This window comes from Sus scrofa, chromosome 1, assembly GCF_000003025.6.
Source record: "Sus scrofa isolate TJ Tabasco breed Duroc chromosome 1, Sscrofa11.1, whole genome shotgun sequence".
In the NCBI taxonomy this organism is placed as follows: Eukaryota; Metazoa; Chordata; class Mammalia; order Artiodactyla; family Suidae; genus Sus; species Sus scrofa.
In genome coordinates, this window is record NC_010443.5 from 169,802,704 (window position 1) to 169,824,423 (window position 21,720).

The window sequence follows — 21,720 nt, forward strand, 5'->3', positions numbered from 1 at the left end:
GAGGTCAGTGACACGTGGTTTCACCGACAGTGAGAAACTTAAGGACTGATCCTCTGAAATGAGTTTCTTTTAGTGCTGAAACTTCTCGTTGCCTGAAAGGACACCTAAGCCTGGACAGGAATTGGGATTCTAATTTTTCGTTTTCTTTTAATAAAGAACGCTCTTTTGAGAGCTTTACCATAAGTGAGATCGTTCTTCACTTCCTTCTGTGTCTTGTTAATGTAAAAGGTCGTGTTAATGTAAAATATGGCGATATTAAGCTCATAGTGTTCACAATTTCCTTATTACCTCCTCTTTAAAGGTTTTATTTGTAATCAGGTTGCAGGGATATTTCTAAGTATTTATTTACAGGTGTCTTTGTGGACATATTTAGGGGCATTTATGTCAACCGTTTTTAAGAAACTGTTTGTGTTTAAAAATGTCAACAGCTCCAAGTATTGAGGCAGTTAGGATTACTGGTTTCTTATTACATACATTAAAACGTTCTGTTGCCATGGTATTCATTATTCAACCATAATGTGTCTAGCGATTTTATATGTGTATAAATGAAATATAGATGACAGTTGTATGGAGATCCTAAATGGATCAAGATATAGTCTGGCCCACTGGTGTCATACTGTCTGTTAAGGGAGAGAAGACAAAAACATAGCCCAGAGAAGAAACAGAAGTGCATACTGGACCATAGGTACAAAAAAATATTTCATTGTCTAAATATACCACATTTTGAGTATTCGTTCATAGTATAATGGATATTTGGGTTGTTGCACTTTTTGACTATTATGAAGAATGCTGCTGTGGACACTCAAGTACAAGTTTTTCTAATGAATGTTTTCAGTTCTCTTGGGTATATACCTAGAAGTAGAACTACTGGGCCATATCTACTGTATGTTTAACTTTGTGAGCAACTGCCTAATTGTTTACCGCAGATGCTGCACCATTTTACATCCCCTCCAGCAGTTTATGAGGATCTAATTTCCCACTTCTTCTCCAACACTTTTTTTTTTCCCAAGTAGCCACCCTAACGAGTGTTAAAGTGGTAACTCATTGTGGTTTTGTTTGTTGCTCTCTAATGACTAATGATGTTGAGCAGCCTTATATGTACTTATTGACGATTTGTGTCTCTTTGGAGAAATATCTTTTTAGTTCTTTTGTCCTTTTAAAAAAATTGGATTATTTGTCTTTTTATTTCTGAAATCATAAGGGTTCTTTATATATTCAGGATAATAGGCCCTTATCAGGTATATAATTTGCAAATATTTTCTCCCATTCCATAGGCTGTTTAATTTTAACTTTCTGGACGGTGACTTTTTTTTTTTTTTTTTTTAGCTATTTCTTGGGCCGCTCCCGTGGCATATGGAGGTTCCCAGGCTAGGGGTTGAATCGGAGCTGTAGCCACCAGCCTACGCCAGAGCCACAGCAACGCAGGATCCGCATCTGCAACCTACACCACAGCTCACGTCAACGCCGGATCCTTAACCCACTGAGCAAGGCCAGGGACCAAACCCACAACCTCATGGTTCCTAGTCGGATTCGTTAACCGCTGTGCCACGACGGGAACTCCTTAATCTTTTTTTTTTAGGGCCACACCCCCAGCATATGGAGGTTCCCAAGCTGGAGCTGCAGCTGCTGGCCTGCAGCAACAGTCACAGCAACTTGGAATCTGAGCCACGTCTGTGACCTACACCAGCTCACCCCAATGCCAGATCCTTAACCTACCGAGTGAGGCCAGGGATCAAACACGAATCATCATGGGTCCTAGTCAGGTTCGATACTGCCGAGCCACAACAGGAACTCTGATAAGGTTTTATATTATAGTTAAAATTGAAGGGTGAAGATCTCCATGAGAAAACCAACATAATTAAGACTAGAGCAATGGATTTGAGATGAATTCTTGAGACTCAGATTCTTTACTAATGCTCAGTCCAGTGGATTCCATCAGATTCTATCAGCTCAAGGCTTTAACTGGAGTTTACCGTCTCCTTTTAGAATAGAAGGACTAATAAAATGCTGTTGGATTTAAGAAATATCACTATACTAAAGATAATTACATGTTTGAGAGATGCTTTTAGAATTGTCTCTTAAAGTGTTACAGTGTTTTAAAGAAGTTATATTGATTATTAGATTTTTGAAGTGATGTGCATTTTTTTTTTTTTTTTTTTGGTCTTTTTGCTATTTCTTTGGGCCACTCCCGCGGCATATGGAGGTTCCCAGGCTAGGGGTCGAATCTGGAGCTGTAGGAGCTGTAGCCACTGGCCTACACCAGAGCCACAGCAACGCGGGATCCGAGCCGCGTCTGCAACCTACACCACAGCTCACGTCAACGCTGGATCCTTAACCCACTGAGCGAGGCCAGGGACCGAACCCGCAACCTCATGGTTCCTAGTTGGATTCGTTAACCGCTGCGCCATGACGGGAACTCCGTGATGTGCATTTTATGTTTTGACATAGTTAGCTGAAGCTAGGATGGTTGGAAAATATGTAAGCTGTAAGAAAGCTTCTTTTCTTCCCAGTATTGTGTCAAGTGCCTCTTTTTGTCAGAGGCAGAAATACATTTTTTTTTTTTTTTAAATCATTGGTTGTTTCTAGTGATGTCACAATTCCATGAGCTGGTAACTGGGGTAATGTAGGGTGAGGCAGAGGCCAGACCAGGGTTAAGGGTTTTTTTTTTTTTTTTTCGAAGAGGTATAATCAGGTTTATTTAATACATGTTAATGAACTACAGATAGCATTTTGGAAGAGTTTGTGTATGGATCAGAGTTATAAGAAAGATTTTGGAGAAGAGAATGGACATTTAAAGGATGTTTTTCTAGATAGAAAAGGCCCAAAAAGAGAGTATTTGCCATAGAGGTTTTGGGTTGACTCTTGGAAAGAATCAAACCTGATCACATTTGAGGTTGTTCATTAAAAAATCTTTTTTTCTCTTGCCCTTCTCCTTTTTATGTGATTGAGTAATATGTGGGGCCTGGTAACAGGAAAAACAACCCCACTGGATGACAATGAATAACAGACCCAGAGAAAGATGAAATTCAAAGAAACAACTGCAAAAGCCTTAAGCTATTTTGTGCTGAAGACTTGCTAGGCAAGGAAGTAATGTGGGGAGGCCATGGTTACAGGATCATGGTCTTTGGAGAAGGAACAATAGAAAGTTAACCTTCATTGACCTGTTCTCTATGTTCAAACAGCACCCATGACAGATAAGAGAAGGAAGCCACAGAGGTAGGGTAGAGGGATTCAAATTCTAAACCCAAGTTTTCATCAGTGGTTTTCAGACTTTTTTTTTGTGAAGCAGCAGATTCTTTTTTTTTTTTGTGAAGCAGCAGATTCTTTTTTTTTTTTTTTTTTCTTTTTATTCCTTCCCGTTCGGAAACCAGTATACTCTGTGGGGAAAGCCTAAAGTGGTTGAATCAGGGAAAGAACACCTGATTCAGCTTCTTTCTTTGGCCTTCTCTTATCCTCATGTTCAGAAGCTCGGAGGGATCCCTATAGAACTTTAGTTTGAAAATCATTGCAATTCACCATCCTACTGTCCTTTATCACTTGATGATAGTGGTTGAAATTGCCAGAAAAATATTCTCCATTACCTTCTGTTTGGTGGTAGTCTGGTAGCCCATTTCATGGGAAGGGTGTTACTAGTGTTTATATGTAAACTTGTTCTTATGTTTGTGTCTTAGTCTCTTGGGGCTGCTATAACAAAAATACCACAAACTGGGTGTCTTAAACAACAAACATTTTCCTCACAGTTCTGGAGGCTGGAAATACCAAGATAAAGGTGCCATAGATCTGGTATCTGGTGAGGGCACACTTCTGGTTCATAGTCTTCTCATTATAGCCTTACATTGGTAAAAGTGTCAAGGAAGCTTCTTGGAGTTTCTTCCTTCCTTTCTTTCTCTCTCTCTCTCTCTCTCTTTTTTTTTTTTTTTTGCTTTTTAGGGCTGCACCCACAGCGTATGGAGGTTCCCAGGCTAGGGACTGAATCGGAGCTGTGGCCGCCGGCCTACACCAGAGCCACAGCAACTCGGGATCCAAGCCTCCTCTGTGACCTACACGACAGCTCACAGCAACACCGGAGCCTTAACCCACTGAGCAAGGCCAGGGAGAAGCTTCTTGGAGTTTCTTTTGTAAGGTCACTAATCCCATTTATGAGGGCTCTACTCATATGACCTAGTCACCTCCAAAAGGCCCTACTTCCAGATACCATCACATTGGGGATTAGGTTTCAACACAGGAATTTTGGGGTTGTGGGGGACATGGAAATTCAGTGTATCACAATTCATAATCAACACTTTTTATCAAAAATATATTTTTAAGAAATTAATTTTCTTTGTCTTGAAGGTCGTGGCAGCATTGCCTGAAGATATGAATTTCCATGGTTTTCCATGGGAAGTGGTGATATGTGCAACTATTGTTGGACTCTTTGCCGTTGTCTTGTTTTTGTGGAGAAGTTTTCGATCAGTAAGTAGACAATGCTGCATATGCTAAGAGAATGTTCTGTCTTCATGTTGAACAAGTAATGTGAGGAACATCTTTTGTTTTAAGGAAGTAGGTTAGTTTATCATTATGCATGCTGCTTATGTTAATGTGTGGCTACTAGACACTGAATATGCATTTAGAGGAATTCTTTTTTTTTTTTTTCCGCTTTTTGGGTTTGCACTCGTGGCATATGGAGGTTCCCAGGCTAGGGGTCGAATTGGAGCTGCAGCTGCCGCCTACGCCACAGCCGCAGCAACTCAGGATCCAAGATGTTTCTGTAACCTACAACACAGCTCACGGCAACGCCAGATCCTTAACCCACTGAGCAAGGCCAGGGACCGAACCTGCAACCTCATGGTTCCTAGTCGGATTCATTAACAACTCTGCCATGACGGGAACTCCTAATTTGTTATACTTTTAATATGTGTCTTTTCAGTTCTTTCTATATTCGTAAGTAAATTTTCCTTCTAAGGAGACAAGAACATTATTTAGCATACGCTCATGTCCCTTGGTGTCTTTGACTTTCTGACCCTCTTTGCATATCAGTATAATTGAGAATTTGGGTTATAAAAATATTTCTCTTTTCCTTTTCTTTGTTTTTTTACTTTCTCCTCCACCCCTTCTCTATCCCTCAAGGCGACAACAAATATTACTAAGATGTCTCATCACCCTCAATTGACGTATCTTTTGCTAGATCTCCTGGATTTAATTTTTTTTCTTATTTTAATACTTCTTTCTAGACTGTTTTTAGTGTCAGTCTTTGTGTAGCAAATCTTTTGAATGCTTGAGGATGTTTGAATGAAGTCCTCATGCTGGAGTGGAATTTGTTAGACATAAGTATTCTAGGTCCAAAGTTTTATCCTTTTAATATTTTAAAACCCTTATTTCCTTGTCTTTTTACATCTAATGTTACGTATTGAAAAGTAATGTCAGTGCGATTCTTACTCATTTGTAAGTGATCTTCTCTCTGTGGAAGGTTTTAATATGATATTCTTATTTCAATATAATATGTTTAGGTTTGACTTTATATTTGTTTAGAATTCTCTTAAATGTTTAAATATGAGCCCTATTTATCTTTTTTAATTCTGGGAATTTTTTTTCTCTTTGGGAGTATTATTTAAGATGTTAGCTCTTCTACTTCTGACTTCAATATCTCTTAAATTTTGTTTTCCTTTTTTTTAATGGTTTACTGTTACTTTTTTTTGTCTTCTTAGGGCCACATCTGCAGTATATAGAGATTCCCAGCTAGGGGTTGAATCAGAGCTGTAGCTGGTGCCACAGCCACAGCCACAGCCATGCTGGTTCCAAGCTGCATCTGCAACCTGCACCGCAGCTCACGGTGACATCTGATCCTTAACACACTGAGCAAGGCCAAGGTTTGAACCTGCATCCTCATGGATACTAATCAGATTCATTTCCACTGAGTCACGACAGGAACTCCATTTATGTTTTACTGTTAAATTTTGGTTTCTGAATCTGGTGTTTGAGTTCACCAATCGTTCCTCTTCTATACCTGTTATGCTATGCTTTGACTTTTAAATCTTATTTATTTTAATTTTATTCCCGTATATCTTTTGTAGATGATTTAAGTCCACATTGTTTTTTCTACTTAGATTACCTTAGCCCTAAGCCTGATCCCCTTGTAAATGGAACTTTTTCTTTATTACTTGAGAGAGAGATTAAAGAAGAAAAAGATGTATATATATATTTTTTACTTTAGTCAGCAGATCTCTGACCCCATGGTAACATTTTTCAGAATGTTATTTTGTCTTTTTTTCTTTTTTTTTTTTAAGAGCCACACTTGTGGCATATGGACGTTTCCAGGCTAGGGGTTGAATTGGAGCTGTAGCTGTTGGCCTACACCACAGCTACAGAAACGAGGGATCTGAGCAGCATCTGCGACCTACACCACAGCTCACAGGGCCAGGGATCAAACCTATATCCTCATGGTTACTAGTCACGTTTGTTACCAACTGAGCCACAATAGGAACTCCTCAAACTGTTATTTTGGGATTAATACTGGCAGAGATGTACTTAAGTAGTTTGTTTTAGGGTCAAATATGTTTGAGGATTAGGGGGCTAAATGAAATGTAACAGGTATCTTTAAGGTAAACTTACTTCAGAGGCTTTAATATGCTAATACACAATGTGAATCTTCAATATGAGGAATTTTTCTCATTGGAGATAGAATGCTTTATGGCTAACTTAAGTTTATGCTAACCCAATAAGAAAGCTATTGTTTTTCAGTTGGCAGTAGAATTCAATAAATTATATTTGCTTAAATGTATATTTGTTTTAATGTAATTTTTGTTACAAATTTCTTTCAGGTTAGAAGCCGACTTTATGTGGGTAAGCTTTTTTTTTCTTTTTTTCTATTTTAAATTTCATCTTTGTTGATAAATAAATTTATAAACATGATAACATTAACTCTTTTCAGGACGAGAGAAAAAGCTTGCTGCAGAACTTTCTGCACTAATTGAAGAGAAATGTAAACTTCTTGAAAAATTTAGCCTTGTTCAAAAGGAGGTAAGACATTTTGTAAGTGTTGAATTTATGCTAGAATCACAGGGCTTTATACTTTTTGATACAGTTACTTCTGTGTAAGCTCAAGATTATTAATGTTTTGTTTGCTAAGTATGAAAGTTCAGTTGCTTTCATATTACTAATCTCAATAATTTTACAGTCAGTGTTCATTTCCCTGACTAATGAGGTTAGGCACCTCTTTATATGTCTATTGACCACTTGGATATCCTTTTTGTCATGTTGTGTAGTTGAGGTTTTTTTTTTCCTTCACATTTTTATATTTATAGTTATCTTCCTTCCCCTCCTTTTTTTGGTCCCAGTCATGGCATGTGGAAATTCCAGGGCCAGGGATTGAACTGGTGCTGCAGCAGCGACAACGCCAAATCCTTAACCTGCTGTGCTCACAGGCACTTCCTCTTTTTACTTTTGTTCCATAGGATTTTTTAATATTTTGGGTATGTCTTTTGTAAGATACATGTATTGCAAATTGCTTCTTCTGTGCTGTGGTTTGCCTTTTTATTTCAGATGATGTCTTGGTAAGCAGAAGTTATTAATTTTAATATAGTCTAATTTGTCAGTCTTTTTTTGTATGACTGCTATTTGTTTCCTACTTAAAATTTGTCTACTGAATACACAGATATTCTTCTGTGTTATCTTTTAGAAACTTTATTTTTTTACTTTTCTCATTTAGTCTTTGTATTAGTTTGCTAGGACTGCCTTAAAACAATACCACAGACTGGATGACTTGCATAGAAATTAATTTTTTCCACAGTTTTGGAGGCCAGAGGTCCAGATTGACGGTGTTGGCAGGTTTGGTTTCTTCTGAGGTCTCTCTTTTTGACTTGTAAATGGCCATCTTCTTGCTCTTTCCTTATGTTGTCTTCCCTCTGTGCAAGTGCATATTTCTGGTGTCTCTCTGTGTGTTCAAAATGCCTCTTTTTGTAAGGGCACCAGTCAGACTGAATTAGGGCCCATCTGAATCCAGGAGGCTTATTTTAACTTCATGAACTTTAAAGAGCCTATCTCCAGATACAGTCACATTATGAGGTATTGGGGCTTTGACATATAAATTTTGAGAGGAAACAGTTCAGTTCCAAATGAATCAGTCTTTAATCCATCTGGAACTAATTCTGTGATGGTGTGATTTGGTGGTCAGTATTCAATATTTTTCATATGGCTGTTGAATTAACCAGTACCATTTATTAAAAGACCATCTTTTCCATTTGTTCTGTAGTGTTATCTTCTTAAATCACTATTGCTGTGACTGTATATATCTGAATCTGTTTCTATGATATCTTGTGTTCTCTTGATCTATTTTTTTTTATATTCTTGCACCGGTATCATGCTTTTAAAAATTTACTTTGCTTTTTTTTAGGGCCACACCCTCAGCATATGGAGGTTCCCAGGTTAGGGGTCTAATCAGAGCTACAATTGCTGGCTTATGCCACAGCCACGGCCATGCCAGATCCAAGCCACATCTGCGACCTACACCACAGCTTACAGCAATGCCGGATCATTAACCCACTGAGTGAGGCCAGGGATTGAACCCACAACCTCATGGTTCCTTGTCAGATTAATTTTTTGCTGTGCCACGATGGGAACTCCTACTTAGCAAGTCTTTATATATATATATATGGGTCGAATTGGAGCTGTAGCCGCCAGCCTATGCCAGAGCCACAGCAACGTGGGATCCGAGCTGTGTCTGCAACCTACACCACAGCTCACGGCAATGCCGGATCCTTAACCCACTGAGCAAGGCCAGGGATCGAACCCGCAACCTCATGGTTCCTAGTCGGATATGTGTAACCACTGTGCCACGACCGGAACTCCAAGTCTTTATATTTGACAGTATAAACTTCCAAGTTTGTTTTTCAAGATTGTCTTGATTATCTTGGCACTTTGCCTTTTCATATAAAGTTTAAATCACTTCATCAATTTATACATGTACATGTGCATATAGCCTATTAGGAATTTGGGATTGCATTGAGTATATAGATTAATTTGGAGAGAATTTATATTTCTAATGTTTACTCCTTATTCATGAACTATGGTATATCCCTCTATTTATATATCTTTTAAAAATTCTCTTAGTATTGTTCATGTTTATACATTTTTGTGTTGAGGTCTTGCTTATTTTTTCTTAGTTTATTCCTTGGTAGCTGATGATTTTTGTCCATTATAAATAGTATAGTTTTCTCATTAACAGCTTTGTAGGGATTTAATTCATATTATTATACAGTTCACCTATTTAAAGTATACAAATGAAAGGCTTTTAGTATATTCACAGAGTTGTATATCCATCATGACAATAGTTTTTTTATTTGTTTTTTTGTTTTTTGTTGTTTTGCTTTTTAGGGCCACACCTGTGGCATATGGAAGTTCCCAGGCTAGGGGTGGAATCTGAGCTCCACCTGCCGGCCACAGCCTCAGCCACAAACCTATACCAAGGCTCATGGCAATGCCGGATCCTTTAACCCACTGAGCAGGGCCAGGGATCAAACCCACATCCTCATGGATACTACTCGGGTTCCTTTCTGCTGAGCCACAAGGGGAACTCTTCCACAATAAATTTTTGAACATGTTTTTTAACTCTGAAAAGAAACCCTGCACCCCTTAGCTATCAGTCTTCATGTAGTATCCCCTACTCCCAAGCACTAGACAACATCTACTTTCTGTTTCTATAAACTTGCCTGCTCTGGATTCCACTTCATATAAATGGAATCATACAAAATGTGCCTCTTTGTGACTAGCTGGATATTTTCTTCTGATCTGGCTTCCAATTTATTGTCTTGTCTATGTTTGTTCATCTCTTAAGTCATGTATTGAGATCTAAATTTCATTTATTGCCTTTTTCAGTTCTAAAGTATCAGTGTGGCTCTTTTTGTAGTTCTTTCTCTGGTTCAGGATTGTCTTTTAGTTCCTTTAAATATTACACTTATTTTAACATCTAAAGGAGAGCTATTCTAGCTGTACCTTCCAAGAGTCTGCTTCGCTTGCTCATTTTTTCTTTTGGTTTTCAGTCAGATTTTGTTTTCTTGAATGTTAGGTTATTTCATGTTGAGTATCAGTAAGAGCACAACTTTGAAGCTGTGGGTAGTATTATCTTTATGTGGGGAGGATTTACTGTTGCTTCTTTTTTTTTGTCTTTTGTCTTTTTTTAGGGTCGCACCCATGGCATGGAGTTTCCCAGGCTAGGGGTTGAATCGGAGCTGTTGCCACTGGCCTTGCCAAAGCCATGGCAACACCAGATCTGAGCCGCATCTGTGACCTACACCACAGCTCACGGCAACGCCATATCCTTAACCCACTGAGCGAGGCCAGGGATAGAACCTGCAACCTCATGGTTCCTAGTTGGATTTGTTGCTGCTGCACCATGATGGGAACTCCGATTTACTGTTGCTTCTCCTGGAATTGGTGGGTCATTAGGCAGGTGTAGTTTGGAATACAACTTTTAGAGCTTTTATTTACAGTGTTGCTTTCTTTCAGTATGAAGGATTAGAGTCATCTTTAAAGGATGCCAGCTTTGAGAAGGAATCAACAGAAGCACAAAGTTTGGAGGTAAAAACAAAAAGTATAATTACAAAAATTGGAAGAAAGATTCTTACTAAATATCATAAACTTTAAAAGAAATGTATCTTCTCAAAACAGTTTTAAAGTAAATATGAAAGTGTCTTTGGATGTTAAAACTTAAAGAAAAAATTATAGGAAATAGAATATTAGTAGGTAGCATAAGATATTTTAAAAATTTAAGCTCTTGTTGATAATGTATTTTGAGTGTAGCATATTCAGTTCACTGGAATCTAGGGCTATATAGAAGCTCTTTATTCCTAGAAAATGTATTAAGGTTACCATTCCTTTTTTGACTCATTTTGCTCCAGGAAGGAAAGTAGGATTCTCTTTCATAAATTTAGGAATAGTTGGCAACAATAACTTAAGTAAATTGAGGCAGTACTTGCCTTTACCGCATCCCAATATATTGGGAGCTGATTAGAATTAGACCAGAGATTTACATTACATACAGAGGTGTGCTGGTGAATGTTTAATGGCTGGCTCTCTAAAAAGCAGGAGCCCTTATTTGTAGCATTTGCTGAGTTCTGTTATGTAAATATTACTACTCTCACCAGTTTCAAGGTCCCAAAATGATGCCACTGAATGTGTATTTTGGAGGAGATACACAGAGTCGGCTCTCCTGAGCCAGGTGTGATTTGGCTAATAGGAAGGAAGGAAAGTATGATAATTAGTCATTTAGCTAAGCTGTGACAGATCAGGGTAAGTAAGAAGAGCGCCTTTCTACTGTTTACAAATGAAAGTAAAAATATGTAAAAAGCATACTAATATTAACATAGAAAACAATGAACGTTGTACCATTGGTGGACATGTTCAGTTAGTTCACCTTGGAAGTTTTCAATCACAGGTTTCTATAGTCATCAGAAAGCCTGTGTATCATGAATCAGAATTTCAGAGTAGAATCCAAAGAAAGTTAATAATTGAATTCCAAATGAAATTAAGTTCTTAATCTTTTTTCTTCATCTGTTACCTATTAATATGTTACCTCAATAACTGAATCAAATTGTTATATTTTGTTGATTTCTCTGTTTTAGTCCTGTCAGTTATTTATTAGAATGATCAAAATAGAATTTTATAAGGACTTTAGCATGCTAAAAGAAGCAAAAACTGGAGGGCAGAAATATTTACTCATGCTTTGTGGTGGTATGGATAAATAAAACAGACCAATCTATTCTCAGGCATTGAATTTACATAATCTGGCAGTAAAATTAGTTGAATTTTGGCTTTAAAATGAACATTTTGAAAGTTTTTCTCTTATTTTAGTAATTTTTAAAACATAAGTGTTTATTTCCAAAATTGATAATATCATCCATATGAACCGTAATGTGATACAGTTTAAAAAAATTGATATTTGAATCTGTAGATGAAATAGAAACAATTTTGATTCAAGTTGGAGAATTCATATAATCAGATAGACAAATTTGGGGTAATATATGTAAATAAGTTTTTTAACCACTATAATACAGTATGTACTTTTTCTATTTTTATTTTGGCCTGCACTAAATTCTGTGATTCTTTTGGTTTATTTTTTTTAACAAGTTTGTTGAAGGATCACAAATATCAGAGGTATGTTTATTACAGCATTTTAAAATCCAATTGGAGTAATCCAATAGCTAATCATTTTAGGTTAAAAAGTTCACAGAATGTAAGTCTTAGTTCAGTATAGAATATTATTACGAAGCAATCTTGATTGTTAAGTTTATTTTTTATTGTCTTTAATTATTTTAAATTGGAATTGTTTCTTTTATAATACTTTAGAGCAGAAGTTGGCAAACTAGACTCTGGGCTCTCTACTTTCTATTGTAAATAAATTTTTCAAAACACAATGATGCTTATTAATTTACATATTCACTTTCTCACTACATATGCATACCACTGGAATAGCTAGGACAGAGACTGCAAGGCCTGTGAGCCTAAATATTTACTCTCTTTCTATGGAGAAAGTTTGCTGACACCTGCTAGAATTGCTGTTATTTCAATGTTATAAAAATGAACAAATACATAAACTAGACTTACTTGACATATAGTATATATTTTTGATTGTGCTCATATGATTTTACCTTTACCAGAAATTCTTATATCTATCTTAGGAAGTTGTATTCCTCTTTCAGGCCTTCTGTGGAAAGCTGATTAACTCTCAATCTGAGCTTGAGGATGAAATACTCTTTCTAGAAAAAGAGTTAAGAGAAGAGAAATCTAAACATTCAGAACAAGATGAATTGGTAAGGCTTTTGTGTTTGAAGAAACTGTAGGAAAATGAAAGTTACTAAGTTTTTAAAGAAAGATATGATATTGGTTAAAGTACTACATGCACTGTTAAAAAAAAAAAAAAAAATCCAAAGAATACAGAAGCTGTAAAGTGAGGAATAAAAGTTTCTAAATCCACTAGCTCTTTTCATTTGTTAGAGGTTATTCTTACCGTGTTAAATTTCTTGCATATTTCTGTAGAAATTTTCAATTTGTGCTGTGGAAGTAGCTCCCATAAAATCACATACATAGTGGATTTTTTTTTTCTTTTTTTTTCTTTTTAAGGGCGCACCTATGGCATATGGAGGTTCCCAGGCTAGGGGTCGAATCGGAGCTACAAATGGTGGCCTACGCCACAGCCATAGCAACTTAGGATCTGAGCTGCGTCTGCAACCTACACCACAGTTCACAGAAATGCCATTTCCTTAACCTACTGAGCAAGGCCGGGGATTGAACCTGCAACCTCTTGGCTCCTAGTCAGATTCGTTTCTGCTGTGCCACAACCAGCACTCCAGATTTTTTTTTTAATTACTCAGCATGTTAAGAACATTTTAACTTTATTTATAATCATTCTGTTTTAAAATCTATTTTAAGAATGATCTTGATGTGTGTGAGATTATTTAGTAAGATATATCCTAGTGGACTTCTTTTGAGCCCATATAACTTAAATGTTTTGAAATAGTAAAGATGAAATACTATTGTTAAGTAACATTTGTATGAAATTGCTTTAAGCATTTGACTGAGCAGATTTCCTAATTTGAGCCCTCACTTTTTGAGAAAAAATGTTAGGTTATATGTGGCACCTTGGAACTTGGAGGAGTTTAATTAAATACTTGTTTATTGTTTGATACTGTCTGTTTTTAGATGGTGGATATTTCAAAAAGGATACAGTCCTTAGAAGATGAATCAAAGTCCCTCAAATCACAAGTATCTGAAGTAAGTTTAATTAATTTAGTAGGTCTGTTTTTGAAAATTAAATTTACATGTTTATAATTAAAAAATAAGATAAAATATTAGGACATATATATATATATTTATTTATTTTTAATTAATTACTTAATTATTTTCTTTTTTGTCCACCCCACAGCATGTGTAGTTTCCGGGCCAGGGATCAGATCCAAGCCACAGTTGTGATCTGTGCAGCTGCTGTGGCAACATTGGATGCTTGATCCAGTGTGCCAGGCTGGGGATCAAACCTGCATCTCTAGCACTCCAGAGATGCTGCTGATCCCATTGTGCCGCAGCTAGAACTCCTAGATAATATTTTTAAAATACAAGTTACCTCTGGAAAATTAATTTTTTTCACTGGACAATATTTATCAGGCTAATTGCTATGTCACTGTTAAGGTGATTGGCACTTACTGTTAGAAGACAAAATAGAAGAGCTCTCATGGATTTTAAATTCTGGCAAGAGACAATAGAAAGGTAACAAAATTTGCTGCATAGTGCCTAGAAGGTTACAAGAGGTTAAATCATTTGTCCAAGGTCATGTGGCAAGTTACTGCCAGAGCCATGACTAGACCTTGATTCTAGGTCAGGCTTTTTTTCTACTATAGCACGTTGCCTCTCCTATTGAAATTGGTATGTTTTTTATTTTAATTCCATGTTTCAGGGAGTGTATTTTCAAAAGAGCTATTGTGTTAAACTAATTGTTATAGTCTCAGTATGTTGTATTTTACTTAGGCCAAAACAACCTTCAAAATATTTCAAATGAATGAAGAACGACTTAAGATATCTATAAAAGATGCTTTGAGTGAAAATTCCCAACTTCAGGAAAGCCAGAAACAGGTTTGTACTGTAAAGGGACTCTTCAACTTGTGAGTATGTAATTATAAATGCACTGGGCATACTTGTGACTGACCCATGGTAGGGGGCTCAAGAGTAGATTCTTTCTGGAGACCAGAAAAGAGCAGGACAATCTCTTATTTATCCTGTGGTGTCTCTGTGTAGGTTACAGAGGTCTGTGTTTCTGGCTTCCTCTTCCCCCCAGGAGTGGAAGTAAGCCAGGGCGTTTTCAGCATTTTGATAATAACAGCAATTGGCATTTAGAACAAATCTTCAAAGCCGGACTGAAGAAGGGCCAGAGAATACCATGGGAGTTATTGTAGCTGTGGATCTGGGGCTTAAATATAGAAGCAGTGGTGGTAGCAGATCTAATGAGGATCTTTTACCCTGTTCTTCCCCTCCATGTATAGATGCTGCCTCATACTCAAGTATATTTCCTCTTCCACTCTTTTCCCAATACAATGATAATTTTTCAGTGAGAATTTTTTTTAGTGATTATATTATTTATGATTTTCTAAATATTACAACTGAGCTGCATGATGTGCTCTGATTACATATTGTTTCACCCAACATTTTATTTGCCCTAGTGTTAATAATTGTCATTTCCTTTATACCTATCTGTAATTCATCTGTAGTTCAGTCATATACATCTCTTCTAGAGATTATATAAATATCTTATTTATGTGTTCAAATGCTTTGGTTAATCTACTGATTTCATTTTTTCTTTGAAGCATTCCTTCCTGGGGTCTTCCACCCTCCTGGTCCAGTTTATTCTCTAGGTCTGCTGTACTTTTCTTGCCCTGAGACTTCACTTCACCTCCATCCTTCCCGTTGTCTGTCTTCTGTGTCAGATCTTCTCTTTTCTGTGTCTAAGACTTGCTCTTATGTGGTTAATTCCTTTGATTAGCTTCCTGAGAAAGAGGTATAGGAGGTAACTTTTACACAACTTGGAATGTCTTGTTCCCTCATACTTATTGACAGTTTGGTTGGGTATCTTCTGGGTTGAATTTTTTTTTCTTGAAATTTTGTCGTGATTGCTCCACTAAGGTCTTCATTGTCTAGTTTTGCTTTTGAGAGGTCAAATGCTATTTGGTTCACTAAAGCTTTTTTGTGATCTACTCTTTTCCCCTCTGGTGAGTTTTTATATTTTTCACTTTCATTGTTTCCAGTTCTCTGAAATTTCATAATGATATGCCTTAATGTGGGTCTTTTTCTATACACTTGTAGGCTACTCTCAGTCTGGAAACTCCTGCTCTTGATTCAGTTTTGGGAAATTTAAATGAATTACTTCCTACTTTTTTGGATATATTTTATATGATATATGAAATTATTTGAAAATGTCTTTTTTGGTTTTCTTTGTGTCTGTGGAACCTTTGTTCATTTAGTATTCTCCAGCATTTTTCCCTTGTAAGAGTTTTGTTTTGCTTATGACTTTTTCTGATTTCATGGATGCAGTATCTTACTTTGCTGACAACATTATGGTTTTTTTTCCTCTCTTTTTTAATGTGGTTTTCAGTTTCCTGAGTTGCCTTGTTTCCTTTAAGTTTATTTTCTGTTTTAGTGTATGTCTTAACATCTGAGAGTTTCTTTTTTTCAGCTATTTGGCGATTCATTGGTGTTTGCTCATTTAAGAATGAAGCTCTCCAAACTGAATTGAAAACTCTGTGTGTGTTTCTTGTGGGCCCTTCTACAGGGTAACTTGCCTAGGGTGTTTTATTGGAGGATGCTCAGTTGTTATCCAAAGACCATTTTCTGTAGGGATGACTCCTCTGCAGTTTCCATTTGGGAGGTATAAGCCTGTTTGCCAACATTGAGGTAACCAGTTTAGTCAAGTATGGGGACTGGTATCTCACTATTCAGTAAGTCAACTTTTGCTTAATGTTTTTGTTTTCAACGTGTTATGAACACCTTCACCTGGGTCATGTGTCCCAGAGTTCAGGTTCCGTTCTCCAGAGACTAACCCTCCAGGCTTTTGCTAGATGTGTGTGTGTGTGTGTGTGTGTGTGTGTGCACGTGCCTGTGTGCATGCATGTGAAAGACTGTGGGGTTTGGGGGAGGGAGGAGTGGATTGAGAATTGGAACGTGTGCATATGTATGTGCAGGAAGAACGGGGGATTTTCTAACTACGTACAGACTTTTGAGCAGTTCTCCTTTTTTCATTCTACTTATACCCTAGTACTTGTGCCTCCAAGTCTTGGGCCTTTCTGGGTTGTTTCAGATCAGCCTTTTAGACTGTTCTGTCTTTTGCCTTAGATTTCGGTTCTGTCTAGTATCTTACCATGCTTGCATCTCTTTTCACTTTTCACTTGGAGAACTATTGTTTTCTTTATTACCTTTCCTCTTTTTCCTGTCTGTCATCTTAGTAGATTTTAGGAGAAAGTGGTGGTAAACCCTGTATTAAATCTTCTATATTATAATCAAAAATGACTTTTTTTTTTTTTTTGCTGTGCCCCGTGGAAGTTTCTGGGCTGGGGATCAGACCTGTGCCACAGCAAAACCCAAACCTGTGCTGCAGCAAAACCCAACCTGCTGCACCATAGAAGAACTCCAAACTGTCTTACACTACAGCTGCTTTTATCTAACACCTTTTTAATCACAAAAGTTCTTGAAATAAACTATTCTATATTCATTGATTCCGCATTCTAATACACTCCTTCTTTTACTTTATCATACATCATTCTGTGTAGCAGTCTCTTTAGTAACTCACTAGAGACTCCCTAATCACCAAATCTAGGTTGTATTCTTTAATTCTCATTTATTTTTATCTGGCAGTGTTATTATATGCATGGAAAAGGATTCGTTTTTGTGGTGCTAGCAATTGTCTTAGGTGTGCATAGAAACCCAACAATTACTAGTTGATAGAGTTTTAAAGATTAAATAAATTTGGCCTTTTTTTTTTTTCCAGTATATATATGGCCGATTCTTTTGCAAATTGTTTACTTATTCTTTTCATCTTTTTTTATGGGGGTGTCTTTTTTTCTTACTTTTTTTTGAGTTTCCATTTTTATTTATTAAAAAAATTTTTTGTTATCATTGACTTACAATGTTCTGTAGCAAAGTGACCTAGTCGTACATATATATACATTCTTTTTCTCACATCCTCAATCATGTTCCAACACAGGTGATTAGATATATTGTTCCCTGTGCTATACAGCAATCTCATTGACTTCTAAGAGCTCTTTGCCGTTTAAGGTTATTAATCCTTTCTAATTACCTGTTTGTTTTTTTTTATTAAAGTATATTTGATTTGCAGTGTTGTGCCACTTTCTGCTATACAGCAAAGTGATGCAGATATATATTAAAAATATGTAGGTATAGAAATACAGATATATGGATATATACATACATGCATATACATAAACATTCTTTCTTATATTCTCTTCCGTCATGGTCTGTCCCAGGAGATTGGATATAGTTCCTGGTGCTATGCCGTAGGGCTTTGTTGTTTATCCTTGGTAAAAGTTTGCATCTTCTAACCCTGTACTTGCTTGTTTTTAAATTTTATTTATTTTTTGATTTGCAAAGCTTTTAAGCACTATGTAGTCTGCCTTTTACAATGATCTTTAACCTTTTATGTTGTGTTCTGAAAGTCCTCTCCTATAAAAGTATATGTAGTAAAAGATTATTTATGCAAAATTTGATCTTTTCTAGTTTAATGGTATTTCTGAAGGTTAGTTAACTACAAACTGGCACATGATTAAAAACAACAGATTTTAATACAAAGTGTGGCATGTTATATGAGCTATAAGGGATGGTAAGGAATAGGCATATATAACATACATTTCTCTCATAAAACCTTTTATTTGATATACATTTATTATGTAATTTGTTGAAGAATGTTTATCTGTTATTTTACATTACTCCTGTTTTGAAAGTTCTTTGAAAATAGGAGCTCTTTCTTCCTTCCCTTCTTTCCTCATTCCATTTCTCTTTTCCTCCTTCTTTCCTTCCTTTGCTTTCCCTTCTCACTAACACATTGTGTTGTATAATATTTATTAGTGGAACACCTAGATATATAAATAAGATGCATCTACACATGAGTATAAGATAATGAGTTGCTTTTCCTTTTGTGAGGTTCTATTAAGGATGTACCTTAGATACATAAGTTAAGTGAACCTACCTATATATGATGAGATGAGTTGGTTTTCTTTTTGTGTGCTGTTTGAATTTTAGCTTTTACAAGAAGCTGAAGAATGGAGAGAACGAGTGAATGAACTTAATAAACAGAAAATGACATTTGAAGACTCCAGAGCACATGTGGAACAAGTTCTGTGTGATAAAGAAAATCAGATTAAGGTAAATGGCCCTCTGGTTTAGTGACTGAGTTAGCTAGAATTTTATACTAATTCTGAAACTTGAAAAATTTTGTTTTTAGCAGCTTTATTTTGATAATTTATTTGGCATAATTTGAGGAGGTACACTATTTGACATATGTTCTAGTTTGTACCAGTATTGTTATCCTTGCTGCCAAATGCTCCTTGAAGGCTTGTAGATTTGTGATATGTGTGTGTGTATATATATATATATATATATATGTATTTACATTCTATGTGTCCTTTTTCTCCCCTTTATGTATTTTAGCCAAGGCATTTAATGAAAAAAGGCAAAGAATATTCGATTTTTACCTTTTATCTTAAGACTGTCATTTTTTTGTTGTTGATAAGAGGGTGAAAAGTATTTTAGAAATTTGACAAAGTTATGTGTGTTGGCTGAATATCTTTAATATCTAGATTAACTGCTAGATTTTCACAAAGGTGATTACTTTAAATAAATCTAATTGAAATTTGACTCCATTAGGAATAAAATAATTGGTATTATTTTAGGATTTGTTGATTTTTTTCTTTTTTTCCTATTCCCTATCTCTCCCTCCTACTGCTTTTTCCCACCTGTTCTTTTAAATCTTATGCTTTCAAGCTGCAAACAGATACTCAGGTGTGAGTATTAAATAATAAGATATAAGATATAAAACTAACAATCTTAACAGTTAAGTGGATGTTGTCATCTTGAAAGCTATACATTTATGCTATTTTTGCTACTAAAAATGTTTTTGAGATTCCATTTTTAGGAATTGTACTCATAATTTGGCATATTGTTTTATTTTTTTTCCCCTAAACTTACTTTACTAAAGGACTTGGGATTCTTCCTAACAGAACAAGAATGAGATGATAATCTCAAGCTCTTCTCAAAGCTGTAGGCCATCATATTTGTGCCTGGAACTCTCAAGAGGGAGGAGATCGAAGGGTGGAAATTGTAGAGCAGAATGGGTTTTTAGGTGGGTCCTTCCACAGAAATACATAGAACAGTCTATTTTATTCTTTTTGTGTAAGAAAATCTTCCTTTATAAAAAAAAAATTCAAAAATACTGTTGGAAATTCTCTAATGTTCGAATTCCGATTTTCTATTTTTTCTTTGTCAGTTGAGCTCCTTAGGTAGTTGTTTACTTGAATAAATCAAATCTGAAATCGGTGGTCTTGTCACATATATCATGTACCTCACTTGAGGATTTGTTTGACCACACGAAATTTACTGTCGTGTTAATGACCATTCTTATTGTGCCAAGTGAGAAATAGCATATAAGAAAATGTTTTGTTCCTTGATAGTCATGTCACACATTTAGCAAAAATTGGCATATCAAGTATTGTATTTGATTTAGGAATAACCTGCTTTGGTTTTTCACTTGCAGAGTTTAAATAGAGTGTTAGTTTTTGAGAGTATTTACGTATTTTATGCCAGGTGGACCAGAAGAGCTCTATATAACTGTTAGTAATGTGGATTGATGTTTGGACTACAACTATACATTCAAAAGTTGTAAATTCGTTAGCATATGACATGACCCTCTCTCTTTTTTTTTCCCCCTTTTGCTAAATGTCAAGTCTCTGACTGAGCGCTTGCTAAAGATGAAAGATTGGTCTGCTGTGCTTGGAGAAGACATAACAAATGATGATAACTTGGACTTGGAAATGAAGAATGATTCAGAAAATGGTACATACTTAATATCTAAGTCATGACTCATCCTCTGTTGCTGCAAATGATAATGGCTCTTGTATTTCCTTTCTAGTTTCCCATGTGCACCATGTTCTCTATGTACTTGTATAATACCTTGTCTCTCTCTCACTATCCATATAGTTACATTTCAGCTGAGATAACACCTTTAATGGTATATCTTTCTCATCCTCTCAGACAAACCTACAGCCTCTCTTCCCTCTGTTCTTTTTATATGTTGTACATTATAGCAGCCTTCACATTGCGTCCTAGTCATTTCCATGCCCGTTTTTCTGAACCGTAAGCTAATTACAATGGATAGGTGAGTAGTTTGAAAAATGGGTGTTAGATAAATGATTGTCTCAGGATACTTTTTTTGCTTTAGGTAGATGGTTCAGATGGCTACAGTATTTTAATGTAGGCCATCTCGAATTCATATTGCCATTGCTGATTGCCATCTGGAAACTCAGCAGAATTATGTTCAGTATAGCCACTTAGTGTGTTTTCAGACCAATTCCTTTGACTTAAAAAAGGAACACCTTGGAGTTCCCGTCATAGCTCAGTGGTAATGAACCCGACTAGGATCCATGAGGCCGCAGGTTCGATTCCTGGCCTCAGTGGGTTAAGGATCTGGCATTGCAGTGAGCAGTGGTGCAGGTTGCAGAAGCAGCTTGAATCTGGCATTGCTGAGGCTGTGGCATAGGCCAGCAGCTGTAGCTCCAAGTTGACCCCTGGCCTGGGAACTTCCATATGCTATGACATAATTATAGACTCACAGGTAATTGTAAAATCGTATAGAGAGGTCTCGCGTATCCTCATCCAGTTTCTGCCAGTGATAGTTCTTTCTGACCTTTATGCCCTTTCTCTTTTCTCTCCCTCTATCCCATGTATAATTAACAAATTTATTAAGGAGGAAGTGTGATTTGTAAAAGATTTTCTTTGATGGTAACATTAATATGTTGGGAGAGGAGTTCCCGTAGTGGCGCAGTGGTTAACGAATCCGACTAGGAACCATGAGGTCGCGGGTTCGGTCCCTGCCCTTGCTCAGTGGGTTAACGATCCGGCGTTGCCGTGAGCTGTGGTGTAGGTTGCAGACGCGGCTCGGATCCCGCGTTGCTGTGGCTCTGGCGTAGGCCGGTGGCTACA

At 36.5% G+C, this 21,720-nt stretch overlaps 1 protein-coding gene across 14 annotated transcripts in view; it reads left to right on the plus strand.

Moving 5' to 3' along the window:
- The window catches only part of MIA2 (melanoma inhibitory activity 2), a 90,728-nt gene that overhangs the window by 25,123 nt on the left and 43,885 nt on the right, over positions 1 to 21,720 (plus strand). For 8 of the 14 annotated variants that reach the window (XM_021073969.1, XM_021073975.1, XM_021074030.1 and 5 more), the window contains 9 exons: positions 4,333 to 4,452; positions 6,798 to 6,819; positions 6,908 to 6,996; positions 10,480 to 10,551; positions 12,672 to 12,782; positions 13,672 to 13,743; positions 14,491 to 14,595; positions 18,766 to 18,888; positions 20,466 to 20,574. In XM_021073969.1, the coding sequence (XP_020929628.1) occupies positions 4,333 to 4,452; positions 6,798 to 6,819; positions 6,908 to 6,996; positions 10,480 to 10,551; positions 12,672 to 12,782; positions 13,672 to 13,743; positions 14,491 to 14,595; positions 18,766 to 18,888; positions 20,466 to 20,574 (823 nt within the window). The other 6 variants (XM_021073967.1, XM_021073974.1, XM_021074004.1 and 3 more) reach the window with 2 other exon arrangements.